We start from the raw sequence: 16,537 nt of genomic DNA, 5'->3' as shown, positions 1-16,537 counted from the left end.
CATCCCCGCGAGCCCTGAGTTCTTAACGTCTCCCTGCACCCCTGCTGGCAGGCAGCCCACCAGTGCTGGCTGTGGTAAAAATGAAAACAAAATGCAGCCGCTCCCGCTGTACGAACCTTTTTTGGAGAACACTGGTACTCCTGAGACTGGTTGGACGGACAACGTGACTGTTGACCTACGCCTTCATGGCCTTTTTTTCACAACATTTATGACATGACAGTTAAACACCTTGTTAAATTAATTTTGTTTAGAAATCAGAGTGGCTAAACTCAATAATTAGGACAATATTATTAATATTGTGATTTATATTAAATATTTTACAAGCTTGAAACATTCAGAACCTACATTCATCCACACTGATAACAGAATGTTTATACATCTACTGCCACTGACAAAGCAAGCAATACCCCAAACAGCAGCTGCAGGAAAACCCAACGCTTAGCTTAGTAGATCAAAACTGGGTGAGCCTAATTAAGTAGTGCAGCTCTGAAGTGCTACCTGTGCAGGAAGTTGTGTTTGTGAAGGTGAGTGACACCAGCAGCAATTTCGCAGGCCATCCTCTGCAGCTGCAGCAACTCAGCGTTTCTGAATGTCCAATCCTGCTGAGACAGATAGCTTCGCAAATCCCCCTGCAGAGGCAAGCAAAGATGAACACAAAGAGCTGTTAAACCATTCAATGCAAACAAACAGCAAATCAAGCAGAGAATTATTCTGCAAAGGATAAAAAAACGGAGATTCTAATAAAATGCAGTAAGCAGGCCTTGCCACAAAGGGGCAGCAGACTCCCCCCCTTCTTGTCTTTTCAGCACTTCTCACAATGCAAAGTGAGACGGCCTAATAAGGGTAACACAATTCAATGCTCCTCAGTGCTGTCACAGAGATTTATAAATAAGAGTGTCTAAGTCAGATCAAGGAAATACCCTGTACTCCTGACTTCTGAGCAATTATTTACAATCAATAAAAAATAAAAAAAAAACAGACGTGCACATTTAAAATGATACAGAAACCATTTAGAAAATTAACACTGCAGTTCACCAGAGTGGCGTGACAACAGGGCAGTGAGACGTCAATCATGATGAGTGCACTGGGAACAAATAGTTAACCTCCGAGCGGTGAGCCAAAGAGACAGTAAATTTGACTTTCAACAACATCTCAGCTGCAGTTTCATAACACATCTGTGTCTGTCATTTACTAAAATATAACAGAATGTGATTGCCAAATTGTCCATGTATTATTGCATATAAGACTCCTATGAGACTGCTATGGAAGGTCCTGCTAAGTGTGCAAAACAGTCAATGGTTAATGAACATTTCTGATTTTTTTGTACAATGCAGCAAAACATTAGGGTTTGCATGTGAATAACTAAAAACAGTCTTTTTTTCCACAAGTTTCTCTGCAAGCTCCTTTAAATAAGTCATATAATCTCAATACTCACAGACAAAACACATTTTGTGACAGAGTAACACAAAAAAGCAGTACAAAACTTTCAAGTTTGAATTTTTCTTTCCTAAATCAACAAATTCCCGAAAATCTGGTGTGCATGTATATTTAGGCCCCTTTACTCTAATACCCCTATATGAAATCTAGTGCAACCAATTGCACTCTCATGTCCCCTAATTACTGCATGAATGTCAATTACTTTAAGTACAAATACACAAAGCTGTTCTGCAAAGGGCATAAAAAAATACCCCCAGCTTTAAACATATTACAGAGTTCTGTTCACTCACAATCATGAAAAGAGTATAACAACTAACTTTATCAGAGAAGTGGCCAAGAGGCCCATGGCGACTCTGGTGGAGCTGTGGAGATCCACAGATCAGGTTGAGGTCATTTGGGCAGGTCAAACCCATTGTTGAAAGTAAGCCAAAAAGAAATTGCTTAACATCTGCCACAAGCCATGTAGAGGACCCAGCAGACATGTGGAAGAAGCTGCTCTGATCAGATGAGACCACCTAAACTTAAACATTAAGAAAGAGATGCAATGCTTTAACTCAAAATGTATTCATGTGTTGGAATGGCCCAGTCAAAGTCCAACCCTAAATCCACATCAGAATCTAATAGCAAGACTTCAAAACTGAGTCTCCATCCAATCAGATTGAGATTCAACTTTTTGCTACAAGAATGGGTGAAAATTTAAAATTTTGGCAGAAACCGACACAAAAAAAAACTAGCAGCTATAATTGAATCAACAGATGGTTTTCCAAAGTACGTACTGAACTGGGCCTAAAATATAAAGAATACAAAAAATCTAATAAATAAATAAATGAATTTATAAAATGTAAAGCCATGTGTAAATTTACCTTCCCCTTCATAATTATGCACTATGTTGTGCTGGTCTGTCACATAACTTTAATAAAAACACTGAAAATTGTGATTCTGACAAAATGTGAAAAACGTCAAGCGGTATGAACACTAAATATTGCCTGGCACTATAGATACACACCAAAAACCCCTGAACGGGTTAGGTAACACGTCTTGACTCAACAGCTACTTTCAAGTTTGGTAAAGGACATCATGTGCCTATTTTTTAATCAGTGTACATAAGAGAAAGTTCCTAAGTTTGGGTTTCAGGAAATGTGTTAACAAAATAAATGTTGAGGAGCAAAACAAAAACACTTTACGCCTCGCCAGTAAACATCAAGAATGTACAGTTTAGCTCAACTGCTGCAGAATTAAGTTACAAAAATGAACCTAAAAATGAATTCCACGTTTATTCAAGGGCAGCCTAGTGTGCTATTTTAGCAATTACCGTACACCTAGTTAGAATCAGAATTGGCTTTATTGGCCAGGAGTGTGTATACAAACAAGAAATTTGACTTCAGTTTCAAAGACATGTAAATCATCCAGAAGGTCAGTGGCTGAATATTAAAAAAAATTAGAGATACCCTGATAAATCGACTGGTATCTGGATTCCAGCTTAATCAGCACTGACCGGTTACAGGCTGGTCAGAAACGGAAAAATCTGACCTTTATCTGGTTGGTGAAATACCATAAACACCAGCACTATGAGGTTCTGGAAACAACGCTCTATGGTGTGAAAGTCGTTCCTGTGGGAAAACTCAAAGTTGTCTAGTTTCAGTATCAGTGAGGTGCTTACAAATAAAGTAAGTGGAAGCACAAAGATTTAGGAAAATGTTGAGACATGTCTGCATGTTATTCAAGATGGTGTGAGAGTGAAAATCTCAGCAGACAACAGGAAGGCGGAGGAAAGTGCAACTCTTTCTTTTCGTCCTTATGAGCTTGTAACCTGCGTCTGGTGTGGAACATGCAGGATTTGGAAACGTTTGCACCGTTTCGTAAATCCTCAGAGTTAAGGTAAGGATCTACATTCTGAAGAGAATACACAGATAGATTGCTGTCTTAGTAACTGTACAGGGGTTGGACAATGAAACTGAAACACCTGTCATTTTAGTGTGGGAGGTTTCATGGCTAAATTGGACCAGCCTGGTAGTCAGTCTTCATTGATTGCACATTGCACCAGTAAGAGCAGAGTGTGAAGGTTCAATTAGCAGGGTAAGAGCACAGTTTTGCTCAAAATATTGAAATGCACACAACATTATGGGTGACATACCAGAGTTCAAAAGAGGACAAATTGTTGGTGCACGTCTTGCTGGCGCATCTGTGACCAAGACAGCAAGTCTTTGTGATGTATCAAGAGCCACGGTATCCAGGGTAATGTCAGCATACCACCAAGAAGGATGAACCACATCCAACAGGATTAACTGTGGACGCAAGAGGAAGCTGTCTGAAAGGGATGTTCAGGTGCTAACCTGGATTGTATCCAAAAAACATAAAACCACGGCTGTCCAAATCACGGCAGAATTAAATGTGCACCTCAACTCTCCTGTTTCCACCAGAACTGTCCGTCAGGAGCTCCACAGGGTCAATATACACGGCTGGGCTGCTATAGCCAAACCTTTGGTCACTCATGCCAATGCCAAACATCGGTTTCAATGGTGCAAGGAGCGCAAATCTTGGGCTGTGGAAAATGTGAAACATGTATTGTTCTCTGATGAATCCACCTTTACTGTTTTCCCCACATCCGGGAGAGTTACGGTGTGGAGAAGCCCCAAAGAAGCGTACCACCCAGACTGTTGCATGCCCAGAGTGAAGCATGGGGGTGGATCAGTGATGGTTTGGGCTGCCATATCATGGCATTCCCCTGGCCCAATATTTGTGCTAGATGGGCGCGTCACTGCCAAGGACTACCGAACCATTCTTGAGGACCATGTGCATCCAATGGTTCAAACATTGTATCCTGAAGGTGGTGCCGTGTATCAGGATGACAATGCACCAATACACACAGCAAGACTGGTGAAAGATTGGTTTGATGAACATGAAAGTGAAGTTGAACGTCTCCCATGGCCTGCACAGTCACCAGATCTAAATATTATTGAGCCACCTTGGGGTGTTTTGGAGGAGCGAGTCAGGAAACGTTTTCCTCCACCAGTATCACGTAGTGACCTGGCCACTATCCTGCAAGAAGAATGGCTCAAAATCCCTCTGACCACTGTGCAGGACTTGTATATGTCATTCCCAAGACGAATTGACGCTGTATTGGCCGCAAAAGGAGGCCCTACACCATACTAATAAATTATTGTGGTCTAAAACCAGGTGTTTCAGTTTCATTGTCCAACCCCTGTAATTCTGCTGACTGTACCGATTGCTTTTATAAAGACACTAAAGATAATTTAAAACGTGTCAACTTTATAATGGTTGTCTCTTTCTAATTTGTAAAACATTGCTTGAAGACACTGCTCTCTTCCATAGGTGTTGGGGCGTTGCCACAGCATCTAATATAAAAACAGTTAATGACCACTTACAACAAGATGCCTGGAAAAAATGTTTCACACGTCGTTCCTCTATCTTCAAATATAGTTCTGGAAGTAAAATCGCAAAAACCATGGCAGATCTAACTTCTATCATTATTTACTATTTATAATGATAAACGGAACTGAATCATCTGGCTGATATAAATAGTGTTGACAACTTTTAAGGGCCGAAGTCAGGTGTTGCTTGCCTGATACCCTGAAACAGAGAGGTATTTCTATCAAATGTCCTGACTCCTGTCCACGCACTGAAGCTGCTTCCCTCTGGTGACCGTACATGACACTCTGCAGCCCTTGGCAGCAGTTGCTTGATGTATTTTGATGTCCAAATGCTTTGAGTCAGGGTTACCCAGCATGGTTGATACAGAACAGAAAAAAACACCATCAATCAAGAGCCTGACAGAGGAAACCTCACACTTAAATTGTTTTTTGAGGATTCAACTTGTCCACAATGCAGCTGTAGGGTTGAATTTCCTGTTTGGACATTTAGATGATGACTGATAACGGCATTAAGTAGTAAGAAGACACCTTTTAACCTGAATACAAACAAAACGCTTCAGCTCCTGCTGCTACATAATGTTAGCGTTCCTTTCAAACATTAGGTGCAAACTGAGCTAATTCAAAGAAAGGAAATAAGCATTGTGCTTGTCCAGCTCCCTCTTAAGGCACTCAAAAATCTTTATCTAGTGAGAGTTAATGAGCATACACATCAGTCAGTTGTGCTACCCTCACACATTATCACCTTCAACATACAGGACCTGCTCTTCATCACACCATCCTCTCCCTAATGACTTGCGGCAAGTCATTCACCTTGACTTATTTCCATGTGCTGTCAGAGGGATTACTGGAGCTGGCCGAGAAAGACCACAATGCCAGTAGCTCTTCCAAGTGCGGACAACGGACAATACCCCACCCCAACAAGATGATGCAACCCCCGGCCAGACATATTCAACTGGACTGGGGTTGCACAACAAAAGCACATCAGGACACGAAAAATGCTTTTATTTGATCGTGATAAGTTAGCATAAAGGGTAGGTTGCAGACAACACAAGTAGTATACATCCCAAATAAAACAAAGATCTTAAAACAGCAGACAAATGTGTTGTTAATCTCAAAAATGACTAGAAATCCAAAGAAAATGTTTTCACAAAAAAGGAAAAAACTCAACCGTTACTAAGTTTTTTTGGCTACAACTTCGTTTTCTCAAGAACCCATTCAACAGCTGCCAACCATAAAATGCACAAACACAGCACCTGGTAGAGCTGACACTGGAGGAGTGTAAATGGAGCCTGTAGCTTTACTGGGTGAGGTGGGAATGTGAGAAGTCCCGGGCTTACTGTAACTATGTAACTGGCTGGAGATGGGGATTTAGAGAAGGAGCGGAAGGGAGCTCCCCCAAGTTAGTGCAACCCAGCCTGAACAAAGTAAAAAACATGAACAAATCACCAACCAAAAGGACCAATGAGTGAATCCGATGAGAACGGTAGGTTGGAGGACTGATTTGGGACCAATACATTAAGCCTGCTGTCCACATGGTCCAAAACACAAGTCACTTTTGAGAATTTAAAAGGATCTTTAATATTTTGCAAGCTTGTCAGACGGGAGAAAACTGAGTTAAATGAATCCAATGAAGAGCTGAAGAAAAGTAAGAACAAAAGAAATCTAAAAGTACTTGTAATAAAGATTAGCATGTAATGTATTCATCTGCATATGATCTGATTTAGCTGCTCTTGTGTATTAGTACAGGATTTACAGGTCCTTCTCAAAATATTAGCATATTGTGATAAAGTTCATTATTTTCCATAATGTCATGATGAAAATTTAACATTCATATATTTTAGATTCATTGCACACTAACTGAAATATTTCAGGTCTTTTATTGTCTTAATACGGATGATTTTGGCATACAGCTCATGAAAACCCAAAATTCCTATCTCACAAAATTAGCATATCATTAAAAGGGTCTCTAAACGAGCTATGAACCTAATCATCTGAATCAACGAGTTAACTCTAAACACTTGCAAAAGATTCCTGGGGCCTTTAAAACTCCCAGCCTGGTTCATCACTCAAAACCCCAATCATGGGTAAGACTGCCGACCTGACTGCTGTCCAGAAGGCCACTATTGACACCCTCAAGCAAGAGGGTAAGACACAGAAAGACATTTCTGAATGAATAGGCTGTTCCCAGAGTGCTGTATCAAGGCACCTCAGTGGGAAGTCTGTGGGAAGGAAAAAGTGTGGCAGAAAACGCTGCACAACGAGAAGAGGTGACCAGACCCTGAGGAAGATTGTGGAGAAGGGCCGATTCCAGACCTTGGGGGACCTGCGGAAGCAGTGGACTGAGTCTGGAGTAGAAACATCCAGAGCCACCGTGCACAGGCGTGTGCAGGAAATGGGCTACAGGTGCCGCATTCCCCAGGTCAAGCCACTTTTGAACCAGAAACAGCGGCAGAAGCGCCTGACCTGGGCTACAGAGAAGCAGCACTGGACTGTTGCTCAGTGGTCCAAAGTACTTTTTTCGGATGAAAGCAAATTCTGCATGTCATTCAGAAATCAAGGTGCCAGAGTCTGGAGGAAGACTGGGGAGAAGGAAATGCCAAAATGCCAGAAGTCCAGTGTCAAGTACCCACAGCCAGTGATGGTCTGGGGTGCCGTGTCAGCTGCTGGTGTTGGTCCACTGTGTTTTATCAAGGGCAGGGTCAATGCAGCTAGCTATCAGGAGATTTTGGAGCACTTCATGCTTCCATCTGCTGAAAAGCTTTATGGAGATGAAGATTTCATTTTTCAGCACGACCTGGCACCTGCTCACAGTGCCAAAACCACTGGTAAATGGTTTACTGACCATGGTATCACTGTGCTCAATTGGCCTGCCAACTCTCCTGACCTGAACCCCATAGAGAATCTGTGGGATATTGTGAAGAGAACGTTGAGAGACTCAAGACCCAACACTCTGGATGAGCTAAAGGCCGCTATCGAAGCATCCTGGGCCTCCATAAGACCTCAGCAGTGCCACAGGCTGATTGCCTCCATGCCACGCCGCATTGAAGCAGTAATTTCTGCAAAAGGATTCCCGACCAAGTATTGAGTGCATAACTGTACATGATTATTTGAAGGTTGACGTTTTTTGTATTAAAAACACTTTTCTTTTATTGGTCGGATGAAATATGCTAATTTTGTGAGATAGGAATTTTGGGTTTTCATGAGCTGTATGCCAAAATCATCCGTATTAAGACAATAAAAGACCTGAAATATTTCAGTTAGTGTGCAATGAATCTAAAATATATGAATGTTAAATTTTCATCATGACATTATGGGAAATAATGAACTTTATCACAATATGCTAATATTTTGAGAAGGACCTGTATTTAGTCCAATCGGAAAGAATGTCTTCACTCACCAATTCGCAGTACTCAAACACAAGCAGGAAGGGAATGGCCTCGACACACTGTCCGAGGCACTGGAGGATGTTTGGATGCTGCAGCACTCTGAAGACAAAAAAAACAAACGAGAAGGTTTAAATGTCAGTTAGGCTTGAAAAAAAAAAGCTTTGTAGTTTCAATGTGCATTTTTAGAGGTGATAAAGTCTGATGTAATGTGTAAAAGAAAAAGGTAGAGGGAGCTGCTTACGTTGAAGTGATGATGTACATTTATTTTAACTCATTTACAGTCTGGATGTAATGCCACACTAGGACTGCTGAGTTAGGGAAAAATGTATGAGAATGTGTCACGATTACTCACAGAGTTTGGACACACTGTATTTACTGAACTTTCTTCCATTTATATTTTTCTGAACTCCATGTTTCTCTGTCTTCAAAAAGGGTCTAATATTATGCTTTACACATTATTTCAACAATTCAATAAGACAATATTCTACATTTAATAAAAATCAATCCCTTTCAAGGGACATGTAGCATTATCCTTAATTTCTGACCAATTCCTCAGTACATCTCCGCCTGTACAGAGGATCGTTCAATGTGAACATCCTTGTAAATGGTTTCCAAATCTTTTAGTTTCTGTTTTTTGGTCTCATGCACATGCTGCAATGAATTAAACGGTACGAGTTTTAATTGTTATTTTTGCTGACTAAAATGTTTTTGTGATCACTTGGAGTGAAAATAACAAATATAAAAAAACAAAACTGACAAAAGAACACAGCACTATCTCACACATAAATAAGGATCAAAACAACAATAATACCCTCTGTCTAAAAGAACAACTCTCTTCCTTTACCTGTATGGATCCCCCTGCTGCAGAAAGTCATTCTGCTCCTTGGCGTTGGCATTTGCTTTCAACTCCTTTACCACCACTCTGGCTCCCCCAGGGTCTGTGTATATTTCACTCAACAGGACCTAACAGCAAACAAACACAAGCTCAATAATTAGGGGTCGCTATCTGGGAACATCTAAATGATATCTAATCTTTGTCCCTAGCAACTACATTATTCCCCAATTGGTAGAAAAAATGAGCTATGGTCTGCACAAAAAAAAAAAAAAAAAGATCAGCAGCAGATGGCGTGGAAAGCAGAAAATGCTGAACTTATCCCAAAAGACATCTTACCTGCCCAAACCAGCCATTGCCAATCTCCTGGATGTAACTCAAATTGTGGCGTCCTACTTTGAAACCGCTCGATGCTTCTGGAACACCAAACATAAACCAAATGAAATCAAGACTTTCCTGGCTGCTAGTATTATTAAAACCACTAAGGTAAAAACTGCCTGCTTTATTATAGTATTTGTGTTTTTATTTTCAAGCACGGGCTTGAGCTAATTAATGAATTGCACATCGGACCTGTAATGCTGGCTAGAGGTTGCAGATGGGGGGGTCCTGGCAGTGGCACAGGGGACACAGCGAGGGTGTAAACCTCAGCTGGAGACTGCATAGAGGGCGTGTCTTCTGCAGGCGGAGTGAAGTCGATCTCATCATCAAAGTGGTCCTCAAACTCCTGCACCAACAAAAAAAACAAGTGAGATGTTTAAGACCAAAGATTTTTAGATGCAACACAGTAATTTAGTCAATATCGTTTGCAACTGAAATTAAATTTATAAACAAAGCAAGTAGAGTTAATTCAACAACATTCTAGTCTTAATATTAAGCCTGCACTGGAGCAGGAGAAAGTTGTGCTCCTCTGACAACCTGCCAGCGACCACTCTCACCTTGAAGTTGATCTCTCTTTCCTTGCAGCAGGTCACACAGTTCACTAGCACCACCACCAATGCCACCAGCACAATTAAGGACACCATCAAGGGCAGGTAGAGAGACACAGGAAAAGTGCCCCCTGCGTGTGCATCTGAAATGACAAAAAAAGAAAATAAGAAGAAATGCTGAAACATTTTGTCTTGTGGTTGCAATTGAGAGGGGTACATGTGGAGAATGTAAGTGGGAGGTTCTATAGTGTAGGCGTTCTGTCCGCAAAAACTTTGATTGATTAGTTCAACTTGCCCCGTTTTCCCTATTTTTTTCTTACTTTTGGCAGTTGCACGGGGGACGAAAAGAATGGAGGTAGTTGGTTCTTCACTCATGAGGTTGGTGTTTCAGAATTATGAATAAAATGGTCTCAGTTTATATTATGCACCTGTATAAATATATGTAGAAAAGTAGCTCATCGAATCACGTGTTTCGCTTCACTCAGGTTAACTTGGATACACCTCCTCTTGTTGCAGACATACCTATTTGCTGTAATTTATAAAAAAAAATAAAAAAGGCTAAACAGAGAAGACAGAGCACCTGACAGCCATTGTCTTCTAAATCCACCCACAACAAAGGTTCATTTAAGCCAAACAAAAATAAACTACAATGCCCCGACAATGACACTCCCCACAACCAGCCACCCTACTGCAGGTGAAAAACCACAGAGCGTCTAGTTCTGAGACATTCAGCGAGACAGTTGTGGGGGTGTCCACAGGCCCATCAGTAGCTGATGGTGCAGCGGTGGTGACAGCAGGTGTGGGGTTTATCAAACGAGGGTGCTGCTGGCCTTGCAATTCGAGTGGCAGGTTTAACAACAGCCTTTCAGCCCACCCACTGCACTTCTTGATCTCTAGACTGAAGCCAACCCACATAAACCTACAGCCAGCCAGCCTTCCTTTTAGCACAACTGGTAAAAGTAATTTCAAGCATGTACACACAGTGGAGACACATACAACAAAAACCCTATCTGATCATCTTGGATAGAAAAATGAGCTGCTGCTACAGAAGGTGGCAGTGGTATGTGATGTGCATATTGCATGTTTAGTTCTATGTTCAGAGAAGTAGGTAATGTATTTTATTATATTTTTATGTGATAGACCAACACAAAGCAGCACTGGACAGAAGGAAAATTATGGATTTTAAGCTGTTTTACAAACAGTAATCTGAAAAGTGTGGCTGATAAGTGCCTGTGGACATTCATTTCACGTCTTTTTACGGAGTCTCTATTGGATTTAAATCTAGACTATAATTAAGCCAAACTTGCTGGAGAACTTTCACCCTAGTCTCAACTCGTTTCCAGCCTCAAAACAGGTATTCTTCTACATCCATCCATAACCCCATCAGCTATGAACAATTCTCCCACCCCTGTAGAATAAAAGCACAGCATGATGCTGCCACCACCATGTTTCATCTTGGGGATAGTGTGTTCAGGGTAATTTGCAATTTTAGTTCTCTACCAAAGTGTTTTGAAAATAGGCACAGGCTGCTTACCAGCGTAAACGTATACAGAGGATTTAAAACGTTACCGTTTATAAACCAGTAAAAACAAAAAGTGTCAAAGTGACTGGAGGTTTCCAGGAAAGTACAATAAATGGCCTAACAGTGATGCCTCTCCCCCACCCGTTGTTATGGACTGCTGGCCAACTGGCTAAGTGGTTCCTGTACTTTTCCTTTGCTTGAAAGAAAGTTAAATTTGTCCATTTGGAAATATAAAAACAAAGACAGTCTTAGCGTGCTACCCAACCCTCTAAAGCTGTAAAACATTCTGTACAAGAGACTCCACAAAATAAACATGTTTACTTGACAAGGACTTCTAAGTGTGGCATTTTGTCCACATTTGAAGCAACATAATTAAAACAGTAACTATTGTTTGAATATTTTAGCAGAAAAAGGAATCATTGTTGCCATTTTGCTTATAAAAAATCCAGTTAGCTTGTGTTATGTTTTTATTTTAAGTCCTTGTGTAAATTTATAAATGTCAGTCAGTCAGTCATTTTCTACCGCTTATTCCATAGTGGGTCGCGGGGGAGCTGGTGCCTATCACCAGCAGTCTATGGGCAGGAGGCGGGGTACACCCTGGACAGGTCGCCAGTCCATCGCAGGGCAACACACAAACAACCAAGCACACACTCATTCATACACCTAAGGGCAATTTAGAGTGACCAATTAACCTAACAGGCATGTCTTTGGACTGTGGGAGGAAGCCGGAGTACCCGGTGAGAACCCACGCATGCAAGGGGAGAACATGCAAACTCCATGCAGAAAGAGCCCCAGCCAGGAATTGAACCTAGAACCTTCTTGTTGCAAGGCAACAGTGCTACCAACTGCGCCACCGTGCAGCCCTAATTCATAAATGTACTTGTTTTTATTGTAACTATAGATCTGCTGTATTGACAGGTCTCTTGAAAAAGAGATTGTATTCTCAATGAGGGTTTTTACTTGGTTAAATGGCAGTTAAATAACATAATAAATAGAGTGATACCTTAAAACCGTGGTATTCTTAAAGTTGTACTCTGGGAATCCTGCAAGTGATGGTTCCTGGGACATAACAAACATGGCTTATGGCAAACATGACATCTTATAGTTTTTACTGGACAGTCAAGGGACATTTAAGTCAACTCCTCCCTCTCAAAGATTGAATCATCCTTTATGGAAACCCATTTTGTTTTCATTGGAAGCCTAGTTAAATGCCTTTGGTTGGTTTCTGATTTTGCAGTTGCATTAAATATAAAAGCATTGATGAACACCACCGTATTTTAGCTTAAATACTGTGAGTTTATTCTGTTATCCAGAGGTCGAAGCCATACAAACAACTTGCTATTTGGCACCTGCACTAAGCAAACCTCTTTATTGTTTATTGTTGTCTATTAAACCTTGAAATTGAAATTCAAACAAATCTAAGAATAAATGCACACGTGCATGCTCTACAAACACCCTTATCAGACGTTGATTTGGATATTACAACAGAGAATTTCCACTTATTTTTTCCAAGATTTTGTATCAATTTTAATCTCAGGTTTTGCCACTTTGGTATCACATATTCAAATGGTCAGTGATTGCAGTGCTACAAGATGTTGGACTGAATGGCTTTGAGATTGAATACACAAAATCTATGATCTCAAATCTATTCAAGCCTGCTGGCATGATAATCCCTGTTTAACACTTATAATTTAATGACAGCAATTTTACTTCCAAATGGCAATGAATTGAACTGACAAATCAAACAACAGATTCTTTAGTAATTTTTTTTTTTGTTATCCCCAATAATCTTTGTTAATTTTTTTATCATTATTCATTTAGACAGCTCAAAGATTTAGGTTTGATGTTTCCAAAATGGTCACATATACAGTACCTTGCGAAAGTACTCGGCCCCCTTGAACTTTTTAACCTCTTGCCACATTTCAGGCTTCAAACAGAAAGATATAAAATTCTTTTTTTTTTTACCGTGTCCTGTCCGGCAGAGTATCACTCAGAATTGTTGTCTGAGTGCCAAGAAATTGCCCAACAGATTTACTTTCACAAGCAGAGCATCACAGCTAATGCTTTAAAGTTCTGCTTGATATTTATAGAAGAAACCTTATTATAAACTTCTTTGGGAATATTTCAATTGTTATGGACACGGAGACTGAAATGAAAAGGAAAAATTAAGTTCAAAAAAGAGAGATGGGGAAAAAGGGGAGAAAAGGAGGAAAGAGTGGAGGAGAGAAAGAAGGATAAAGAGAATACAGGTCCTTCTCAAAAAATTTGCATATTGTGATAAAGTTCATTATTTCCCATAATGTCATGATGAAAATTTAACATTCATATATTTTAGATTCATTGCACACTAACTGAAATATTTCAGGTCTTTTATTGTCTTAATACAGATGATTTTGGCATACAGCTCATGAAAACCCAAAATTCCTATCTCACAAAATTAGCATATTTCATCCGACCAATAAAAGAAAAGTGTTTTTAATACAAAAAACGTCAACCTTCAAATAATCATGTACAGTTATGCACTCAATACTTGGTCGGGAATCCTTTTGCAGAAATTACTGCTTCAATGCGGCGTGGCATGGAGGCAATCAGCCTGTGGCACTGCTGAGGTCTTATGGAGGCCCAGGATGCTTCGATAGCGGCCTTTAGCTCATCCAGAGTGTTGGGTCTTGAGTCTCTCAACGTTCTCTTCACAATATCCCACAGATTCTCTATGGGGTTCAGGTCAGGAGAGTTGGCAGGCCAATTGAGCACAGTGATACCATGGTCAGTAAACCATTTACCAGTGGTTTTGGCACTGTGAGCAGGTGCCAGGTCGTGCTGAAAAATGAAATCTTCATCTCCATAAAGCTTTTCAGCAGATGGAAGCATGAAGTGCTCCAAAATCTCCTGATAGCTAGCTGCATTGACCCTGCCCTTGATAAAACACAGTGGACCAACACCAGCAGCTGACACGGCACCCCAGACCATCACTGGCTGTGGGTACTTGACACTGGACTTCTGGCATTTTGGCATTTCCTTCTCCCCAGTCTTCCTCCAGACTCTGGCACTTTGATTTCCGAATGACATGCAGAATTTGCTTTCATCCGAAAAAAGTACTTTGGACCACTGAGCAACAGTCCAGTGCTGCTTCTCTGTAGCCCAGGTCAGGCGCTTCTGCCGCTGTTTCTGGTTCAAAAGTGGCTTGACCTGGGGAATGCGGCACCTGTAGCCCATTTCCTGCACACGCCTGTGCACGGTGGCTCTGGATGTTTCTACTCCAGACTCAGTCCACTGCTTCCGCAGGTCCCCCAAGGTCTGGAATCGGCCCTTCTCCACAATCTTCCTCAGGGTCTGGTCACCTCTTCTCGTTGTGCAGCGTTTTCTGCCACACTTTTTCCTTCCCACAGACTTCCCACTGAGGTGCCTTGATACAGCACTCTGGGAACAGCCTATTCATTCAGAAATGTCTTTCTGTGTCTTACCCTCTTGCTTGAGGGTGTCAATAGTGGCCTTCTGGACAGCAGTCAGGTCGGCAATCTTACCCATGATTGGGGTTTTGAGTGATGAACCAGGCTGGGAGTTTTAAAGGCCTCAGGAATCTTTTGCAGGTGTTTAGAGTTAACTCGTTGATTCAGATGATTAGGTTCATAGCTCGTTTAGAGACCCTTTTAATGATATGCTAATTTTGTGAGATAGGAATTTTGGGTTTTCATGAGCTGTATGCCAAAATCATCCGTATTAAGACAATAAAAGACCTGAAATATTTCAGTTAGTGTGCAATGAATCTAAAATATATGAATGTTAAATTTTCATCATGACATTATGGAAAATAATGAACTTTATCACAATATGCTAATATTTTGAGAAGGACCTGTACAAGATTACACCCTGCTTGCTTATACACCTACAGCTGTTTTTTTTTTTTTTTTAACAAAATAGTACACGGTAATTCTGAATGTAAAATGTACTTAGTGAGAGGTGCAGCCCAAAATAGAACATCTGTGTATCTGTCAACACCTGAAGCTTAACACCTGTGAGTATGGGTGTGGACACGCTTTTGTATACAAGGTTTCTCCACAAAAATATGCAATAGCGAGTGTGAGGACCCACAGGCCTGCCCCATGGTCCCTGGACGGACACTGAGGAGATCCGAGTCACAGACATCTAAAGGCCCCCCAAAGCACAAGAACCCCAGGAGAACCACTGCCGGGACTACCGCAACCAACCCAGAGAAGAGCAGTGGAGAGTCCCAGGGGAACCACCCAGCAGCAACAGCGCAGAAGCCCCAGGGAGCCGCAGCGACGAGTCCACAGGCCCCGCCGGCAGCCGTCCACACCCGAGCAGATCCAGCCATGGACCCAAAGGCCCAAGACCCCGGGACACACCTCCCCCCAAGCAGAGGCCCGACAGAGCCCAGGGGGCCAAGCTCCGGCAAGCAGCCACCGGGAATGAGCCAGCCCACACCAAAGCACCCGGCCGCGGACACCGAGAACCACAAGTACACCAGTGGCAGAGACTCCAACCACCAGCAGGCAGTGTGGCGGGGAGGAAGCTGATCCAGGAGAGGGAGCAGTTCAAGACCCAACCTGTCGCAAAAAAAAAAAAAAAAAAAAAAAACAGGCACACACAGTCACAATCACCCACTCCCACCCTCATGCATACACATAAAATCACTCACACCCAACATAAGGATAACAACAATGGACGTCATACACTCACTCACACGCCCCATGCATACTCTATACTCCCAGGTCCAGGCGCCTGTACCCCCCCAGGGCAACCAGCCCCCGGACCCAGGAGGTAGTCCCCTTCCCTCCTGGGGCAGAGGCTGGCAGACAGCGCCGGTACTGCCCAGACCCGGGTGACCCAGGCCCAGCTCCCGCCCCCCTGCCACGAACCCATTCCCCAACAACCCCCATCCACCTCCGGAGAGGGGGCTATGTACAAAAGAGGAGTCCACATGGCCCAAAGCAACCCGCCAACCGAAGCCGCCCCAGGACGGAGCAGTCCCGACCCCCCAACGAGCCCTGATCTCAACCCCATGAGTCTCCCACCCACAG

General features: G+C 42.1%; 1 protein-coding gene across 1 annotated transcript in view; it reads right to left on the bottom strand.

Moving 5' to 3' along the window:
- LOC124864730 (serine/threonine-protein kinase LMTK2-like) overlaps positions 1–16,537 on the bottom strand; it is a 50,142-nt gene that overhangs the window by 15,532 nt on the left and 18,073 nt on the right. The window contains exons 2-7 of the mRNA XM_047359606.1: positions 9,983–10,116; positions 9,618–9,771; positions 9,387–9,463; positions 9,060–9,178; positions 8,227–8,314; positions 499–629 (exon numbers count right to left, since the gene is read on the bottom strand). Coding sequence (XP_047215562.1) covers positions 499–629; positions 8,227–8,314; positions 9,060–9,178; positions 9,387–9,463; positions 9,618–9,771; positions 9,983–10,116 — 703 coding nt within the window. The remainder of the gene's footprint in view (positions 1–498; positions 630–8,226; positions 8,315–9,059; positions 9,179–9,386; positions 9,464–9,617; positions 9,772–9,982; positions 10,117–16,537) is intronic.

The sequence above is a fragment of the Girardinichthys multiradiatus genome, chromosome Y, assembly GCF_021462225.1.
Source record: "Girardinichthys multiradiatus isolate DD_20200921_A chromosome Y, DD_fGirMul_XY1, whole genome shotgun sequence".
Taxonomy (NCBI): Eukaryota; Metazoa; Chordata; class Actinopteri; order Cyprinodontiformes; family Goodeidae; genus Girardinichthys; species Girardinichthys multiradiatus.
Note: the sequence above shows the minus strand (reverse complement) of the source record. Positions and strands in the feature narration are given on the sequence as shown.